The sequence below is a fragment of the Amblyomma maculatum genome, chromosome 9, assembly GCF_055883805.1.
Source record: "Amblyomma maculatum isolate TAMU_Amacu chromosome 9, ASM5588380v1, whole genome shotgun sequence".
Lineage (NCBI taxonomy): Eukaryota > Metazoa > Arthropoda > Arachnida > Ixodida > Ixodidae > Amblyomma > Amblyomma maculatum.
Window position 1 is genome coordinate 72,952,433 of NC_139352.1, and position 20,707 is coordinate 72,973,139.

At 51.5% G+C, this 20,707-nt stretch overlaps 1 protein-coding gene across 10 annotated transcripts in view; it reads right to left on the minus strand.

Annotated features, from left to right (window-relative positions):
• Window positions 1-20,707, minus strand: part of LOC146179418 (phosphatase and actin regulator 2) — a 113,924-nt gene that overhangs the window by 35,032 nt on the left and 58,185 nt on the right. Inside the window, exon 1 of one of the 10 annotated variants that reach the window (XM_084579050.1) lies at window positions 6,751-7,360. The exons of the other annotated variants lie outside the window; for them this stretch is intronic. Within the exon in view, the coding sequence (XP_084435176.1) occupies window positions 6,751-6,805 (55 nt within the window). The 5' untranslated portion in view covers window positions 6,806-7,360. Of the gene's footprint in view, window positions 1-6,750; window positions 7,361-20,707 lie in introns of those variants that run through there. 10 annotated transcript variants of the gene reach the window in all.

The following is a 20,707-nucleotide window of genomic DNA, read 5'->3' on the forward strand; positions in this document are numbered from 1 at the left end:
CTCGCCACGCCCGATCAATACTGGCACAATCCCCCCTTCCTTAAAGAGAAGCTTAAAGAGAAGAGATTGGAAAGAAGAGAGGATGGAGGGTCAATACGAGGAGGGAGAGAGGAACGTTGGCCAGAAAAAGACTTGCTTCCCACGCGTGCCCGCGATGGGCCCCGTATGTTTGTGCCGTATATCTCCTCCTCTGCTTCTCGTACGCGTCGCCGGCTGCCTGTACCCCTCCTTGCCTCCTCCCGCTATCCGCAATTTCCTTCTCCAAGCCGAGCTCTAACCACACTAGGGCCGGCGGCGTCAACCCTTGTCGACCCCTCCCCAATCAGCGACAGACATTCACGCCCTCTTCTAACGGGATTATACACTGTATCGCACGTGGCTTACCGTAGTAGTAGTAACCCACGACCATAGGCGTCAGTCACGGCTTTGACAAGTACCGAGAAGGGAGATTCATCCAGGTGCGGTGTCGTTAAAGATCCGTTAAAGATCCCCGGGTGACCGAAATTACTCCCGAGCCCTCCACTACGACACCCCTTTCTCCCTTTCCGCTTTCATTCTCGCCTTCTCTCTCCCTCTATGGCGCGGTTCATGTGTCCAGCCGCGGTGGTGCAGTGGTAAGACGACCGACTACTGTGCCGGAGTTCCAGAGTTCGATCCCGACCGCGGCGGCTGCGTTTCGACGGAGGCGAAACGAAGTGGCGTCCGTGTGCTGTGCGATGTCAGCGCACGTTAAAGATCCCCAGGTGGTCGAAATTGCTCCGCAGCCCTCCACTACGGCACCTTACGGCGCAGTTCAGATGTTCACAGAGCAAGTGTGACAGATACTACGCCTTTCTATTCCTGTGAACCAATTATTATTATTATATTCATCCAGAGAGCGCAGTCGAATGCGCGAGACATCAACATGATATGCAACGAATGACCTTCGTCGTGTGTACTTCTCCACCTGCTCTCCCCTGATGGGGCTGGTACAGGTGGGTCACCGCCGCTTGCGGCCGGGGGCTAGCCTGGCACCGAATTTTTATCTGTTGTAGGCCGTCATTGCACACGCCACCGCTGGTGGTGGACGACGGCAGTTGTTGCGGCGCGCGTCTTTCCCTCTTCCTTTTCTTTCTTCTGTATATTCTCTTCTATCTGCACGAGGCAGCGGAGGTGGCTCAGCTACAGAGCCAGTAGCAGGCCCGTGCATTTTCTTTTCCTTCTTCCTACAGCCACAACTCTCCTGCTCGTCTGCTGGCGCAGCTTTTGTTCCGTTTTTGGTTCTGGTTACATCACACTCCCACGAACATTTGGTGACCCGTTTAAACTCCACAAGCCCTCGCAAGACAAGGCCCTCGATATGTCAGGAGAGGGTCGGGCACACGTGAGCGATCGGTGAAACAAACGTAACATTAGAGAAAGTTGCACCGGGCCGCCAGATGCGAGTCGTCTGCCATGAACGCCAGCGTATGGATCACTTTCCGTTTCGTTTGCTTCGCGTAGCTTATGCCACACGGAAGCAAGAGACACGCGCGGCGTGACGAAAGACGCCGGCACGGTACAAGAAGGAACCGGACAACGCTGCAGTCCACGTGAGCCCACGAGAGACTAAGAGGAGGATATCATCAGATAATCGTTAAGGGAGAGCGCTTCGTTCCACTGTGACATCCGTGCCAATATCCACCTGCCAGTCAACGAATGCATTACACCAGAGCGGAAAGCGGGAAAGGGAGCGAAAGAACACTGTCCCGAGGAGACTTCTCAGCTATCGCTGTCGATTTGGAGAAAGGGGAGCAGTCTTGCGAACTTCTTAAAGGCTATTTCCTTTCTGACTCTAAAAGCCTTCGACCTACGACCGCCTTCCTCGCGGAATACTGTTTTGCACCAACAAGGAACAAAAAAAGAAAAAGACACCCCGCTGCTCCAGCAACCAGATACCGGAACTCTCATCCTATAACCGTCCTTTTAGACCAAGAGGCAACGTCCACCGACGACACCGTAGGAAGACCGCGATAGCAGCAGTTCGATTGACAGTATAGCCGAGAAAAATCATTCGAGGAGTCACAAAAGGCGCCGACCAACCCGGCTTTTCTTGCCTTGAATGTGGATGACTAACGGCCCCCGGAGCAATCTATAATGACACGTACTATACGAACAATCCCACTGTCCGTAGAGTGGGGTCACTTGTATCGAAGCCTTACAAAGAGTGCCTAGAATGCCTGCGGCAAGAGTTTTTGTTATTCACTTATTCAGCCGAACCTGGCGCGTACTCATCCTGCGCACTCGCCCTGGACAAGCCCCAGTTCACTGACGAGGTTTCTAAAAATATAAGACGAGCACAAGTGAGTACTGTCAACACGTTTGGCTGTGGGCCCTTGGCCAACTTCGGTGATCGGTGCAGAAATTTTGGACCTGAACTGCATTTCTTTTGGGACGCATCAGGAGTGATGAAAATACGCATAAAGCAAGGGAATGCTAACGATAGAGCTGTCAGCGTTCTACGACAACATTCATTACAAGTCCCCCCCCCCCCCCCCCTTTCCCATTATCGCCCGCTGTCGTGAACACAGTGGAAATTCCGGTGGCTCAACGATACATCAATGACGTCACCGCTGGCGCTGCCAGAAGGCTGCTCACACTTTTGGACCCTGATCAGCGTCCGGAACAAAGTCCGCAGTCCGCCCAGAAAAGCTGCTCCACTCTGGTCCAATAGTGCACAAACCACAGCTCATCGATGTGCTCAGCAGTTTCACACACCACCAAGCAGCGCATACATTTCTTTTTTTTTCGAAACGGCTAATAACCTCCAGAAATAGAACAATGGCGATAGAGATGACGCGATGACAGAGCCAGAGGCCATGCCCCGGAAAGAACACAGGGAAGCAAAAGCTCAACCGAACACAACAATGGCAGCTCCACAGAAATAGCGGAGGCAAAACACCAACAATACCGAAAGCAAGCAAGCAAAAAAAAAAAAAAAAAAAAAGAACAATCACTACAGGGCAAGCGAATGCTGCGACTGAGGTCGGCACACAGAAGACGACGCAAACGGTCACCGCGCTGTCTCGCCTTTGTTCTACTATATGACATCCTGCTACAGCGCTTCAGTCTTCGCATAGCAGCAGTAACCGGACGCTAGGAATAACCAGACACGCCTGGCAGGAGATTGCTGCAGTCGGTGGCGAGGCCGAACATGGCCCGGGGCCTTCTAGGAAAGTCGGCGCGCCCGCTGGGCAGTGCGCACCCGCCCCACGGCCGAGATTCGGCCCGGCAATCTCAGCCGCGGACGGGTCGCGGGAGGCATCGGAGCGCGAAGCCTCGCCGGGAAAAGAAGATGGGAAGACACGACACATTCTGGAGCAGGCACGCGCGCACACACCACCGCCGGGCAGGGGGAATGTGTAACCTCGATTCCACTCCGCTGCTATGCGTCTTTTCTACCCCGTGAGTGGTTGTCCCTTTTTCTTTCTAGACACCTCAACCCCCCTCCCACATACACACACACCCAACTTTTTTTTTCTTTTTTTTTATTGCGTAAGCAATACTAAGCGAAGTTTCAGCCCGCCTAGTAAACCCGGCCGGTAGCCACGTTTGACCTTCGACCTTTAGAGAAGATGAAGAAAAAGAAAGAACAGAAAGAGAAGCTACGCCAGCCATAGAGTTTCTTACACTCGTAAGAGTAAAGTAAGAAACTCATCGAGTTTCTCACACTCTTAAAGAGTAAGAAACTATGACGCCGGCCTTGCTTACGCAACCTACCGGGTTTAACTAAAGCTAAACCCCAGCTTATTTTCTTTCGCACCTTTCTGCAAAGCACCGCCGACACATCGAGCGATGATGCTGGTGAAGGACACAACAACCACGTGATACTCTTTTTCGTGATAGGTTCCACCGTCCATATTTGCGCGGCGAGCTTATCATCCGCATTCATCCCACACAACGATCACACATCCGAGGTCGGTGTTGCGTCTGGCCAAAACTACGAAGCTTGTTTTTTTGGCTCTTCCACGCACGTCGGAAGAGTGGAATCGCCTCATTTAATCTTGTATGATCAAGTAACAACCCATAACTATTCCATTACATTACCGAACACGAAGTACACCATCCGGTCCGGCTTCAAACAGTGTGCGGCTATATGCATTCGGTCAGTGACAATAGAAGACATCCGTGCTCGCGAACAACTTTTTGTGGCCATGCAGCCACAGCTGCCGAGCTAAAAGGCACCTGCTCACTTCGCAGCAGAATGAGCCCGTTTAGAAATTTTGTGAATCGGGCTCTGGAATATTCTACCTAATATTAACGTTATTATTACATCAAGGGTATACTACAGTATAACTGAGTACAACTTCAGTGTACAACAATATCAGTACAAAATGGCGTCCTAATGCCGACGCTGCGCCATCTGTCGGGAATCCTGCGAAGTTCTGCACGGGCTGCGTCTGCCCGCCATTTTCTGTACCCCTTCGCAATACATTCAATTTCACTTAAGTCTTCAGTGGTGAAAGAAATATGTAGACACACTGCTTACTCTATTATTTCAGGTAAAGGCGGAACTGAAACCGAAACGCCATTACTACTTTGGCGTAGTAATGGCGTTTCGGTCGATGTTGACGAAAGCTCCGCACCCGGCGCCTTGGCTGCACAACCACAAGAAAACTATACGCGACCGCTTGCCGTGCACCACGATGGAACCAGCAGCGGTTCCTCTTCCAAGCAAAGTTTTCACACTTCGGCTCCCCGCTAGACTCTGACGCCCGCCGCTAGGAATGAATGAAGTCGTTTGTTCACTCTCCCGAGGTCACAAGCGCAACAAAGTAACGTTTCCCTCCGCTTCAAATTCAATGCCAGTCTTAATGAACGGCGGTCGTCTCTCCTACATATGTGTTCAGCCAAACAGCGAACGTCCTCGCTTCAGTTAGGACTTTGCCGACTACAGCCTATATGCGAATACGGCCTAGCCACTGCTAAGGGAAAATGTAAAGTACTTCCTTTTTTCTTTTGAAGCGAAGTCTCCTTGGTAGCCGAATTAACGTGTGTCGAGCCAACAGCGAGGGAAGCCGCGATGCCCCGCAGCAACGGCTGGACGCGAAAGCGGATCAGAGAGAACCTTCAACTAGACTCGGCCTTGGAAAGAGGCCTGCTTCACACAAAACGGAAAAAAAGAAAAAGCGAAACCACAGGCGACCTTGGTCCCGAAGAATAGAAAGCGGCGAATCTAATGGGAGGGCGAGGTAACAGCGTTTTTCACGAAATGCGCTAAACGGGCATGAAAAAAGAAAAAAAAAAAAAAAAAACGCAACAAAGAAAACAAGCACCACGCTGCCCGAGAAGAACGCTCCACGTTAATTCGATTACCGCAACGGGTTCACCGCACTAACAGGAGTCGGCGACAAAGAGCCCCGTCTAAAGCAATGAGTGAATGAAACAGAAATAAATAAGAGTTCGTACTTGATCCTAAAGAGGTCTCTGAGCAGTCAGATTTGCGTCAATTAAGTAGAGAAAAGAAAAAGTAAAAAAAAAAAAAAAAAAAATCTACCCTCGGCGTCTAGCTGTATTTGAAAACCGCGGGAATTTGCTGACATCAATCGTGCGCGATGAAGGCGACCTCTCTGCGAGAGAATCTGAACTGCCAGCATCGCCAGCGATAATAGGTGACCACATGGCTTACCATAACGAGTTCCTGTCCACTGATTCCGTAACAGAGATCAATAAACGGGGCATACCAAAGCCGTCGCAAAAGGGCTGCCTTAGTTGAGTTCGACTCGACATTAAGACTGCCGCATGGAAAGCGCTATATGCGCTTTACTTTTCGCACAAAGCGTTTCTTTTTCTTTTTTTTTTTTTTCACAGACGCCGCACAGATCATGAGGAAAACATTTCTGTATATTTCAACTTTCTGCGAACGGGTTTCTTGCCTCTTCTCCCTGGAATGAACGCGCAGACAGCTAGAGCAGGGGTGGACAGTGAGTCGGTGCACAAGAACAAATTCGGTTTCTTCTGCGCTGAAGCGAATAATGGTACTCTAAACAAGGAAATTTGGAGAGCAGGCAGATCACCTTCAACAGACGTGCACGCAGGGTCGTCTTGAATGACAAGCGCCGAGGGACTTCGCCCATTCCATTAGCAAATCATAGGAGGGAATAATAGCCTTCGCGACTACGTCACCCGACAACTGCTTTCCCAGCGAGACGACGGAGCCGCCAAATCTCGTCAGCAAGGAAACAGGTTTCATTTTCATCTGTTCCACTTCAGGACGGGTTGATCAACCGCGCCAACGGAGATGTCAATGTGTTCAGGACGGTCTCCAGAGCGGGATGGAATTTAGTGATAGTGTGCGCGCCCGACGCCCGAGAAACCATCTCTGTGCAGAATATGGAGTACACAGTCTCAGACTCTACAGCCCCATTACGATTGCAGTGGAAGCTTAATGTGCCGGCTCGCCCGGGCGCGCAGTTCTCACGCTCCACAACCGATTAGGCGGGGCTGGAAGCCGCGCCGGAAGCTTTCCTTCCAGTGGCAACAATCAGGTTGTCAGACGAAGAACAAAACACGTTTTGTCGTAGAATTGCTGCAGCAAGAGTCACCGAGCAGCTCAGGTTGATCGCGCGCAGCATCTGGAGACACTTATTGGGCCGCCCCCGATTATACTGCAGGTGGATAGCGGCAAGAAAAAAAAAAAAAAAAAAAAAAAAACCGCCAAGCAATGCAAGCAACAATAGTTCGATATGATAAAAAAAAAAAAAAAAAGAAAACACGCGACGAAGAGCCTACCTCGGAGGGTAAAGGCGCTGCGACTCCGGGAAACCTTAGCACGCCGTTCGCCCATATCAGACGGCGAAGCGCCGATGTATCGGCCGCGGCGCACGCAGCGACGAAGACGTAGGCTTCCTCGCTTCCGACGACTGGAGACTTCAGAGTGCGGCCACCAGTCCTACGACGAGCATCCGAAGCCGCAGAGATGTACGGGCCCGCGGTTTCCTCGGACCAAGACAACGTCGGGGCGCCCACAGCAGGTGCCATTGGTCATTCTCTCGAGAGATGCTAGCGGCCGTCGAGCGAAACACACGAGCCCGAAGAACTCCGCTTCAAGGAGACTCGGGGGAGGGAGCGATGCGGCGAAAAGAATTTCACACTGACACTCCAATGGCGCGGCGCCGAACGACAGTAGGGGGCAATGGAAGCGAATGCCCGCGGAGCCCGTCGGAATTCCGACGGTGATACTTTCACTGCCGCGTCTCCGGTTAGCAGACGGCGCCGATGTTCCACCACAACAGCGGCACGCACACACGATCGCCCCGCGCGCGACGGTCGGTAGCAGAAGGCGCGCACTCGGGACGACGACGAGCACGCTAACCGGAGGGCGCCTCGCAAACGCCGCCTGACGCCACCACCAGTCGATCGGATTGCTTCGGGCGAGGGACAATAAAAACAAAAACACCCGACGCGCGAAAAAGTTACAAAGAAAGCGTTAGCGCAGCCGGCGCGTACTCTCGCACGGGACCACAGCACGGATTCTGCGCATGCCGCATAGAGGGCGGCACATGCGCAACGCGGAGAAGCAGACGACGCGGGGCGCCGCCCCGCGATGAACGAGCGCCCCTCAAGGACAGCGATGATGATGAACAAGAAAAGGGTGGCGCCATCTCATGGATCCTGCCGCACCAATCTGTTCGGTTCGACCTGCAACGTTCCCTTAATGTTGTCGGGAATCAAGGTGTGCATCTTATTCATATCACTTTAGTGAGTTACCAGTGCTTAACGTGCCTCGTGCTTAAGACGCTTCTCATTTTCCTCAGAAGGATTTTCCTTCGGGAAAATTTAAGCTCCGATACCTCCAGCGGTAACATATTTGGCGCAACCACTACGAATCAACGCAAAACTGCACATACGTGAGCTGGAGCGTTTAGGAAAGTGTACTAACCGATCACAGAGGCAGATAAAGAAAACTGCACGATTAGTGCGGCTTATGTGCACCTGTCAATGAAATATCCTGCAAAGCCCTGCGCAAATGGGCCAGATTGATTGATTGAAAAACGTTTAGGAACGGTGAGCATGTGGTGCTCTCTCAGATCAGCGAGCGAAGCGCTTCCGATGTGAAGGTGGAAGCTTGCTGGTACAAGGGGATGTCGGCTGGAATGTTTTCATCGGACTTTGCCCCCCCCCCCCCCCCTCCCCCCTTACGGTCGAACGAAGTGTTTGTGCGGGTCTCTGACGAACATCTCTAGATTTACTTTCTTTAACAGTATCTACGCATCTAGCAGCCTAATCCCAAAAAATGAAAAGGAAGATAAAAAAAAAACGAGAAAAACCTGTAAGAGAGAAACAAAATGGCGAAGATCGCATTTCGAAAGTGCGGCCTGAGCACGGCCGCGCTATATCGGAATATAGTACACGGAGTAAAGAGGGACACGCAGTAGCAGCAACAAGCAGTATAAGGAGGGGCGAGATTGATCGAAATCGGAGGCCCGGCCAAAACGACACGGCTCCTCTAAGGAACGAACACCCGAAGCCATGGAGGAAGGAACCCGAAGCCGATCTCCAGGCACGTAAGCACGGAACCCCTCCTCCCCCCCCCATCTCTCTATCTCCGCCATTTCTCTTTCTTGGTGAGGCCAGCCGCAGGCGCAAGACGAGAAATACAATTACAGTCCGGCGTCAACCGGGGTTGTGGCAGCGGACGGAGAAGGAAGAGAAGGGCCGGCCGCGTATATAGATGGCATTTTCCTGTTCTTCGCCCTTGGTAGTCTCGATACACGCACGCGAGCAGCACGCGCTTTAGCCTTCGCAAGAAAGAGAGAGCGGTGGGACTCAATAGTGCCGAAAGTGTCGGCATCGTGTCGGTCGCTTTAGTCTTTTTTTTTTTTTTTTTTTTTTTTTCCTGTTCTCATCTTCCATCCGCAATCTACAATATGACCACTCGCTCTACCCGCATAACGCGCAGCGCTTGTAGCAACCGACTGAATCGCGCAGTAAAGGAAAAACATAAATGGAGAAGGAAGAAAAGAAAGAATGGACGGAAGAAACACAACACGGTCTCTCGGAGGATGGTGCATCCTAGGCACCGAGCAATAAAAGCACACACAGACTACAACGCCGTCCCTAGGCGCATGTCACCAGCCCAGTAAACCTCTTCCCCTTTTACTACCGTTGCTCTGCCTTCGCACACGCGAGGCTGATTGAAAGAGAACGGGAAGTGTCTGAGCGCGCGCAGTAACGACGGGCGCAGGATTGCGCAACAACTGCTCCCCCCCTGCACACTCACTCCTTCCCCTCTTCAGCATGTGCGGCAGAGCAGACACGCCGTGCGAAAAAAGAAACAAGAACTCCACGAAAAGAGAAAAAGGAAGCACGGAAACCTAGAGAGAGACGGAACACGGAATGCTCTACTAGCAGCGCCGCCGGCAAGATGCAAAGGAGGCCGGCAGGTTGCAGGAGAAGCGGAGAGTGGGAGAACACGAGATGCTGCTACCGTTGGCGGCAGTGGAGGCGAGGAGCCGTGCGCGTAACGCAAATGAATCGAAGAGGAACCGTCACGCTTCCACTGGCAGACAAGGTCACGGTCGCACGACAATGTGGAGAAGTGGGACACCGCAAACTCAAGGCGAGGGAGAGCTGTTCTACTCCCCCTTCTCCCTCTTTCGCGGCCACGATTTCCCTCTCCATACATACCTATACAGCAGCACCAGTCCGCCCCGTTAGCTGCGAGGCGAAGGAACGGCCTACGGGCAAAGGGACCTCTTGCCGAACAGCGTGGGAACGCGCGCTGCTCAGTGGCGACGTCCATAACGAACTGCGCCCTACAACGAATTTTTCAATCCCACGCCGAATATAAGCGACCGACTGATCAGCTCGGAGTTAAACGGCGAAAAAAAGAACTTGCGGTTGCCAGCGAGCTGGTTAAGACCCAGTTTCAACACCTCCTGCTGGCCCGAGTGGGGGACAACACGCATCACGAACAGCGCGATCATGATTTCAAAGATTACTTCGTGACGCCCCCAGAAAGCCGCAATGCAGGCCACCGAAGGCCGAGCCAAGTTTGATTGCCAGTCGCAAACTTCGACCTTGCGGGCGCCATTTTGACGATCCACAGTCGTCACACGCTCACGTGGCAGATGCCTGGCGCGTGGCGTCAAGGTCACACGCGTGACGTCCGCGGCCTTTGCTGTATCGCGTTATACAGAAGTAACACCCCTGCCTGTTATGGTTTCCCTTCGCACTACTGCCTTAGATGCACTTTCCTAATGCCGCAACACAGGTCGTTCCACTTATCATCCACGACCTGATTCGTGTAACGTTGTCACACTAGCCGGAAAAGAATAATTAGAAGTTTAACTGAAACACACTAGCAGACGATATCCGCAAGTACGGTTCAACGCGGAACCCTTGAACTGCTATTTACTCTGCAGCTATTCTGGCATGCGCTTTATGAAACAGCCGTACCGAAGGAAGTGCACCAATGCTTCGTCCAGCGCACCGCACAACAAAGACTTTTAATTTACGTTTGCTTTTTTTTTTTCCTGTGCGCGCAGCTCGACAACAGCGACGACGTTGGCGCATAAAGAAAGCGAAGCCAAGCCCGACGGCAAAAGCGTCAGCCAGCACAGTGCACCCCGCGTTTCGCCTTCCGGTTAGCCGAGCAGTGTCTTGCAAGGCGAAACCTCGGGAAACTGCGAAACTCCCGCCAGATAGCGAAGGGACTAGAAACTGCGACAAGGGAGCACAGAAGCACTACACAGTAAAAGAAAACGACCACGAATTAAGAGAAAGAGGGGTGGGTGTGGGAGGGGGTCGGATGCGAGCATACTGCAGCATAATATCGCCCCCAACCGCAACAGACGCAACAAAACTGCGCTGGAAACAGATTACGACACATATGGCTAGGAGATGGAGATCGAGGGGGCGGTGTGTGTGCAGGAAACCACGGAGAAGAGCAACGCAAGAAAACAAGGACACAAGAACACACTAAAAAAAAAAAAAAAAAAAAAAAAAAAAAAAAAAAAAACAGGACTAGCGCTTGTTCTTGTGTCCTTGTTTTGATGCCTCACCGATTGGCCCACACGAAGGTATTAATAGAGGCAGGAAAATGAGTGAAGATAGCAGGGAACAGGGCTCCAACAGGTAAAATAGGAAATAGAACATACAAAGAATGAAACATGGAATGTAAAACGGAAGTAATAAAAAGGAGGAGCAAAGCACGTCGGATCAGAATAAGCGATACGCAAAGAGGGAATGCCTTGCATGAAGAGAGAGAGCCGTAACTGCGATCTCATGAGTGAGACCGGCTAGCGCGCGAGATAACGGCTCCATTAATTACGACCTCGATGAGCGCAAGACGACGGTGACGACACTCAGGCTAATACAGGCGACTACGTCGCACAAAAATAAGCAACAAGCGAAGCAAACAGAAAACGCCATACATACCACGCCATGCAGAACTCGCGCGCTGACGTACGCCGCCTCCAACAATGAATGGCCCCGACGAGTGTTGTCCTGAGGCTGCGCGTCTCCGCGGCAGTAATTACATATGCATGACTCGGATATGTGCAGTGCGGCGTAGGCTTTTCTTGTGCCTTCTTTTACGCGTGTGCTGTATCCCAGCGAGGCTGCCGCCTAACACGCGCTCACAATAAGAGAGGGGGGAAGGAGAAGTCCCGTTTCGGGCGCTGCAATGTCGCACGCTTAATTACCCGGAAAGAAATGAACGCACACACAGCGCGCTGTACAGTATATAGTAGCAGCTCAGCGTATACGACCCGGCCTTCACCAATTTTTACGACACGCGGAAAGAGCGCTGGCTGCGGCATGAACCGTCAAAAGGTTGGACTGAGGAAAAAAAAAAAAAAAAAAAAAAAGAAAAAAATAATTAGTAATCGATAGCAGCACGACCAGCGCCATCGATTATTAATTTACACTGCCGGGAACATATGCGAATGACTTTGCAAGGAAGCATGCTCGAAGCGGCAAACAGCCGAAGGGGAAAAGACGAGATAACGGCATGAGCGCGCATATGACGCACGTGGAATGCGCGGAACATTCGGTGAGGGCGAAGATTCGAGCAGCCAGAAAAATCGGCTGCACTGGCGCGCCCTTAAATAGAAATTCGCAAGGCGATTACTATTACCAAATGCGAAATTTAACCAGAAATGACTGGTAGATACCGTCTATTCCTTACAGCAGAACAGATTCGGATACATCGAATTCTTGAGTACATCGAACTCTCAAAATACCTCGATAATCTCATGCAAAAATATGAGTGGTGTTCGCCTTTATCGAACTCCCGTTAAGGGGAACATTCGATATATCAAACTGCGCGTCGTGCCCTGCAAAGTAGCAATTAACTCTCGCTGTTTCGTCTCGCGGAGACATTTCTATGAACTACCGTCAGGAGCACCAGGGTCACTAATGCGTCGTCATCAGAATCGTCGGGAGCACCAGGGTCACTAGTGCGTCGTCCTCAGAACCTTAAACGACTGGAGCAGCGAAGTTGAGAACTTCGATGGACATTTTAACGCGAAGCTCTGACATAAAACGCAGAAAAAAAAAAGAAAAAAAAAAGAAAAAAAAACGGACGCGGGAGTGAGGAAAAGCAGTACCTGCCATGCTCACTCATTTGGCAACCACCTGCCGACTTTTCGCAGCCAATTAAAGCATGAACCTGACTATCTCTTCAATGTCCCTCAGCTCTTCGCGCGGAAGCCAATCGAAGGCCGCGCGTGTGCGTGTTCGAAACGCAACACAGGTGACCGAGCGCAGCGAGCTAATGAAAAATCATGCCTGCGTGAACAAGTTCCTGCAAAGTGAATGTAGAAAATCTGACCCTCTTCTTTAGCGTACCCTTCGAAAGCAGCCCCCACGGCGGAAGCCCAGCGCATGCCTGATCGGTGACGCCACGCAATTGCTACTGGGTGAACGCAACACACGTAAAAATCCAACAAACACCACAAATGACGCCATTATCGTGCCTGATCTTGAAGCGTGTATACCTGTCAGACACGTGTATACCCGAAGAGTCATTTTCCGTGGCCCTAGCAGACAGTGGTGCGCCAGCTATAAAAAAAAAAAAAAACTGCATTGCAATAAAGGCGGAAAGACGCGAAGAAGCAAAGACGACGGGTTCAATTTAACCCGCGCCAAGAAGATATTTTGGAAACCTAGAGCCCACTCACCAGCCCCAATGCGCACCGACGAAGTGCTTTTTGCTTCTGCCGTCCTTCCAGCTTTTATTTTGCGATAAAATGAAAGAGGCCAGCCATCTTACGCAGCCGCTCCACGTACAAAGGAGAGCAGCTGACGGCCGGGGCTCACGGCGACGGGCCAAATGTTCACCATGATGACGATGATGATGACAAAAAACGGCCGTAAGAGCACGCGCGCGGACGCATCGCCGTCGTTTGACTCGAAACGACGCACGCGGGTTTTCTCAGCGTCAAGCAAGCTTCGCAAATGGCGCAGCAAATCCGACTCCAAAAGGCGCGCCTCTATTCCCGCTTCGTCCCAGAACAGACACAAGAAAACGACGGTAATCGCCCCGACGGATGCCGAGGCTTGCGTATTTCGTACACGTATACGTGCCCCGATAGATGCACACAAGGCAAGCGCAAAGCGACACATACCGGAGGCTGCACCAGTATAGCGTACTCCGTCTTTCAGAGGTACCGTGTTAAACTGCCAGCTCCCTCCTCATGAGCTTCTTCGTGAAAAGACAAAGAGAGAAGACTGATGAAGCGTTGAGGGCAGCTACGTACCGTTATTGGACTCGCCGTATGCGGCCGTGCTAAAGGTCTCTGTACTGACGCAAGTTAACGTCGTCGGACGTCGAAGAAATACACACACTGGGGCCAACTTTCAGTGGCCTCATACTGGGCGGACAAGCCGCGAACGCAAGGCGACGTTTCCGAGTGTATCGCAGAGGTGGGCAAATAACGACGACTCGCGCTCGTACAGCTTTCAAAGCTGACTCGGCACGGAAAGTTGGCACCGGCACACACACAAATTAAACAGAACAAGCGGAAGCATTGCACAAAACCAGCAACGGTTATAGCTTCTATGTATATACACTGCTAATTCAAAGAAGCCACGCGATTAAAGGTCGCTGATTTTCTTTGTTCAGGCAATATATATATTTATATATATATATATAAATATATATATATATATTTATATATATATATATTTATATATTTATATATATATATTTATATATATATATATATATATATATATATATATATATATATATAATATATATATATATATATATATATATATATATATATATATATATATATTATATATATTTATATATATATATATAAAACTAGTGACAGCAGCAAAAAAAAAAAAAAAAAAAGACTTTTACCAATGAGAACAGAGCACGCTGGCGGAGAGACGAGAGGTGAAGCGCCATGCACCCCCCCCCCCCCCCCCTTATAGCCGCTGGGCCACAGTGACGTCAGTGCGTGGAATGCGCACACACAGCAGAAGGTTCGGTTAGCGGCGCCGCCGGCGGCTGATGTGCCGCGCAAGCGGAATCCGTGGCCACACGTAGGCCGCCGATGCGAAAAACGCGGGACCCCACCCCCGCTTACTGATAACAGCGGCAAGGCCCGAAGGAAGGTGCGAAACAGAGAGAAGACGGCCACATTCTTCCGTCTCCACGCTATGTCGATTCTTCCGCGTTTTCTTCGCAGCCCACGCGATGCGTTTTTATTCTTACCGTCAATTTCAAATATGTTTCAGCGGGTCGCGGCTGAGATGAGCGGCGAAATGTCATTCCGTTCGTGGAGCGCGACTTCGACCCAGTGTCCTCGCGGAGGTCGCGGGTTCGACCGAGTTCTGTGCCACGGAGACTGGCGGCGCAAATGTTCATTGTTGATCAGCCAATCATTATATGTTGGCCGTTAATCTGTCAAATATGCGGGCTAACGCGCCACTCTACTTTCGGCGATTTGGAGAAGTAGCGAGAACGCTTCCCAGTACGAAACACACACACACACACACACACACACACACACACACACACACACACACACACACACACACACACACACACACACACGCGCACACGCGCACACACGCACGCACGCACGCACGCACGCACGCACGCACGCACGCACGCACGCACGCACGGACGGACGGACGGACGGACGGACGGACGGACGGACGGACGGACGGACGGACGGACGGACGGACGGACGGACGGACGGATGAATGCATGTATATAAGGTAAAGAATATTTACGCCTGGCAGACCGCGGTCCACCGGTGGCGAAGAAAAAGACGTCACTTTCGTTGCAAGAACACCGTTTACAGGCAGGAAAATGTTCCGAATGCTATTCTAATTGTTTCGTATTCTAATCCATTTTCTACGCTCTACATTATGTATCTTTATTGCTGCGACTGAGCTCCCAGTGTACAAGACGTAAGTTAACAATACATGAACTCGAGCGCTAGTTCAGCGCCCCCTCGCGGCTTCCATGCCTCGCCTCTTCCGCCATTTGCGTGTCTAGCGCTGCGGACAGTACAGAACAGCAGCTCAAGCGAGTGAACCGCGGTTAGCACTCTCAGCCAAGCCCACCAAGAGAGGGAGATGGGGGGAGGCAAAGAGCAGTGGCCGATGAATGATCGTCCCGGGCACCGGCGACGGCGTGGACTCCGCCCACAGCCGAGGCGGCGAGCCGTTTTTAGATGTGCACCACGCCGTAAAAGCCGTCGCGACGCCGGGGAGCCGAGGAGGCGACGACCATCGGGACGTAGTACAGCGACGCCCACAGCGCCAGGCATTTGACCAAGAAACACGCGTAGGCTAGTAAAAAAACAAAAAAAAAAAAAAAAAAAAAAAAAAACATTTTTACCTTTTCCACATCTTCGTCGTCTTAAAACGCGCAGCTCGACCACGCACCAACGAGAACGCCTTTTCAGAGTGCAACTAACGATCGTTCCTATAGTGGCAACCTTCGGGCGCGTACGCGCGGTTCAACGTTCCCGAAAACTGCATGACGGCTATGAGAGACGGCGCAGTGCAAAGATCTCGATTAATTCCTATCCCAGGTTCTCTACATCATATGCACGGACATCGCACAGCACTCGGGATACCTTTACTTTTCGTCGCTGATACAAGAAGTTACTGCCCCAGGACAATCCTGCAACGTATGCGCCCCATATCGAGGAGGAGGTGCCTAAGCTAAATAGCCTATAGCACCAGCGTGCGCTGTCCAATGCTACACTGTTTTATGCCATCATGGTTCTAATCGGCAGCTACGCGATTCTCCCTAATATATATATATATATATATATATATATATATATATATATATATATATATATATATATAAACGAATAATTTATTTCGTCATCATCCTCATCATCAGCCTAACCATACCCACTGCAGGGCGAAAGCCTCTCCCATAAGGCCTCCCCCTCTCTCATCGCAAGAGCCCAAATGAAGGGAATGGTAACTAGCAAAGAGAGAGAAAGGTCGAAACACGTGACAGAACAAAAGTCGAACAATGTGTAAATGAAACACTACCCACTCAATCTTTGTTCACCTCCCTGCACCCCCCTCCCTCGCACTCGGCGTTGGCCGGGGACACTTTTTCGTGCCCTGACAGCCACGACAGCGTTCAATGCTGCATACTTAGAAGGTAGGACATTCTCGCGCATCAGCATGCATATTTCGACATAGATCCCCGGGGCAGGGCTGCGACCCGTTTCACTTTGTCTCCCGGTAGCACGCACACAACAAGAACGCGGGACGTATACTTGCCACTGCCACAGTACCAGCTTTGCGAGCGCTCCTTATGCGCCAAACACGCTACTGCTCGGGAAACGCGAACGATACCAGAAAAGGGGTTGGTGGAGGAATTACACAGCCTTTCTCCGGCTCGCTCGACGTCCACCATCATCCATCCTGCAGGGAATCCGTGTCGCAAGACTGGCCACGGCATGCGCATACACTCCGGGGCCGTGCCAGGTCGGGGCTTAGAGATCAGCCCCCCCCCCCTCCTTACGGCCAGGCTTCCGTGCGAGTGCCACCGAAACCCCGGAACGACATAAGTTTCTCGGAGGAGTATACGTGCTCTTTAAGCGGGGAGAGATTTCTCGGGAAACCCCCGCATACTTCTTCCCCCCTTCTCCGTTCCCCCTCGTGCGCCGCGGTGTCGAAAGAGGTGCAAGAATGAGCTGGCGGCGCCGGAGCCCCGGCCCTGGGCCCAGACTCTCGCAACGGCGCCGCTGGGGACACAAAAAGCCTCTGTAGCGCAAGCCCCACGTGTGTGCTGAACACCGTTAAAAAGTACGTCGCCATGAGTGCAGACGCACTCATTTCTGATGTGACACTCCTTTCCACGCGTGTACTATACATAGCTCACCACAACCCGGTTAATAATGTAGGGGACCGTACTAAGAGGCATGGTCCCACAACGAACGTGTAAGTAATTACTGATGCGGCACCCAAAATCCACAAAACAACCTTTTTGGCTTGGTTTGTTAGGTTTAACGTCCCAAAACGATTCAGGCTATGAGAGGACTAAGAAAATTTCGACCGCCTGGGGTTGTTTAACGTACACCGACTTCGCACAGCCCACGGGCTCCTTGCTTTCCGGCTCCAGCGAAAGCGGCCGCCGAGGCCGAGATTCGATCCCGCATCCTTGGGAACAATAGTCGAGCGCCGTAACCACTGCGCCACCCCGGCGGTGCAGGACAATCTTTTTGTAGGTAGCATTGCGGTGAAGGCGGCGGGGGAAGGGGTGTTACAAAGGTTATATACAAAGGAAATCCCCGCAAAGTAGAAGAAAGGGAGGGTTAAAGAAAATTGGTCGTGGCTTAGCTTGGCTATGCCAGGATACACGCAGCGAAAGCTAAGGCATAGCTTGGTTAGCCTTGGTTAATCTGTTGGCAGCAGCAGTGACAGGCACTGATGTCTTCGCGTAAATCGATACTCCGCGAACAGCTGCTCTGTGCACAGCAGGCGGCGGTGTCCAAGTTGAACGCTGAAACTACACAGCGCGGATAGAACACCGGGAACTTGGAAGGGAACTGAACGAAGGCGCAAGAGAACATTTGTCGAAAAGCGCGCACCGCCAACAGCTTTCCTGTCTACCGCTAAAATTTTCTCCCGTCACTGGCTGCTCTTTATTTGTTTATTTTGCTTGGCTTAATCCTGGCTTCACTTCGACGCAGAAGCTGCGGGAAGCTCTCACGCGTTTGTGTCCAACCTTCCCCGCTAAATAAAAAAGCTGCTCGTGTCTAGAATCCTCCCCCTCCGGCACTTACTCCGGTCAAGGACTCCGGCCGGAATCCCGGGCAAGTACAGACCGCTCGGGGTGGAAGAGGCCAGAGCCGAAATGGGTTCGGGCTCTGGTGACGAGAGAAGGCAAAGCGACGTCAGGAAAAGGGAGAGGCGTCTCAAGAAGCCAACGAGCACGACACAAAGTGAGAGAGACAGGAAAGAGGAGGAGGGAAGGGGTAAAGCAAGGGGGGGGGGGGGGGGGGGCAAGTAGCGCGAGCGTGCACGGAATGCCACTTCGGCGTTTATAAATCGGGTGCCCTTCGTAGTAACGGTGGCAATCGCGACAGGACAGCCGCCTCCCCCCACTCCGCACACTTCGAGTGTGGAGGAAGGGTACACCCGTCCGTTGGCAGCGTGTCAAGGTCTGCCGCTCCCGGGGCCTGCCTGCGATACAGGAGGGAGGACTTTCTCTTCGACCGGAGGACAGCTTGCGGCTGCTTCGAATGCTGCTGCTGCAGTGGCTTTGCGTGCTGAAGCCGGGTTCTTGCTCTTTTTATTTGTTCTTGCTCTCTTTTGCATGCCTCCGGCGGCGGACGGTGGCCCCCGAGGCGCCATAATTTGCCTCCATAGACCGGGCTTGGCGAAAGAAATAACGGACGAAGAACAAGAAAGGCGGCGAGGATTTCTTTGCAAGCGTTTTTTTTTTCCCCTTCCCAGCGCTCGAACTGATCGAATGGGTAGCGACACTGAGCGAGCGGCCAAGTGCTTTAGCTGCCAAACAGATTTGAAAAAAAAAAAAAAAAAAAAAAAAAAATAAAAATAAATAAAAAAAATAATATATATATATATATATATATATATATATATATATATATATATATATATATATATATATATATATATATATATATAAACATAAAATAAAAAAAATAGAGGGCGTGTGTATCCGGAGGAGTACCGGATTTAACGCACTGCTCTAACCCGAAACTGAATGCATTCTCTGCCAGGGCACATTCGCTGTCGCACATTTAAGGCAGGTCCGATAAATATAATGTAAGGCGACGAGAAGTATGGAAATGCCAGCAAGGAATGCTAGCGTGTATCAATATCCCCCAGGATTGAAGAGTGAACCAGATACGCAGTGCCACTACTCGGCTATGGGACATTAACTTACTTTGAAGCTGACGAAAAGGTTCCAGGTCAAACTGACAATGCGGCGAACGCTGTAACGTAAGCTTTTATTGCGCATAAGTAGTTAAGGCCGTCAGGCACCAAACAACGATCTTCGGAAGGGATAATGAAACGGATGAAGACAGGGGACACAAATAAAGCAGGCTGATGGAGGGAGGTTGAACAGCGAAAGATGGCTAGCAGTACGCTCTCATCGAAACCGAGAGGAAACGTGCACGGCCAAGAATTCGAACGCGGATCGGGTCGCTTATCCCAAGAGAGACAGAACTCAGTAGGCGGCGTAGGACGCCGTTATACAGGTGACGACGACGGGACTGCAGCCGAACCCCTCCAGTGACAATACGCTTCCAACCGTCGATACCAAACCTTCGGGCGTCTTTTAAGGCGGAAGCCTTTAATGGCTCATGCCGTCGTGGACAAAATGCGTCCCGCTTTTGCGGCGCCTCTGATTGGCCGAGGCGGGATGACGTCATAGAGGTAATCGACCAATCACAGAGCACCACCACAGTATGCGCGAATGCGTGCCTTATATGGCCACACGCCAATCAACGATCGATTACTAATTAATGACTAACTAAATTCCTAATTAGTGCCAGTTGCGTAGCAGAATGCGGCACTCAGGATTTCGCCTTTCACTACTTTAGTCGCTAAAGTCCCTCGTAATTTTTTCGTTCCCATTCTGTATCCAACTCCACTCCTCGTCCCTTAGAACGAGCTCGAAGCGACACAGTGCCAAAAGCGGCTCGCTGGCTTCGACGCCCGCGCGCCCGTATAGGTGCGTACACAACGAGAGGTGCGCGCGCGGCGGGCGCAAGTACGCAAACAGCAGCGCGCGTTCGCGCCCCGGCTCATTAGTATACGCGTCACAAGACCGCGCCTTGTGCAAGTATACAAGCCGCCAAGGACAAGGAAAAAAAAAAAAAGAGCGAGCGAACGTATGCACGCGCGTACTACGTGCCACACTTGTTGCCTCGTGGAAGGCGCGTGCGTGTTTTGAGAGCGCCGCTCCGATGCGCGCGGCGATGCCAGCTTTGAGGAGACGAATGCCGTGCATACACAACTAACGGCAGGTCAACTTGGACTCGGCGTGTCGACTTAGACTCGCTGAAATCGCAGACTCTGGGAGCCCAGCAAGTTTCGGCAGTGATGGCCGCGAATCCGCGAAGATCCATCCACCTAACAGCGTATTACCATAACGGGCCGCACACTGTCTTGGTAACCCCACCGGGGCTCGTTGGTGGTACATAGGTATATCGTTCGATTTCTGCTTTTTCGGACAAGTCCGAAAAAAAAAAAAAAAAACCTTGTC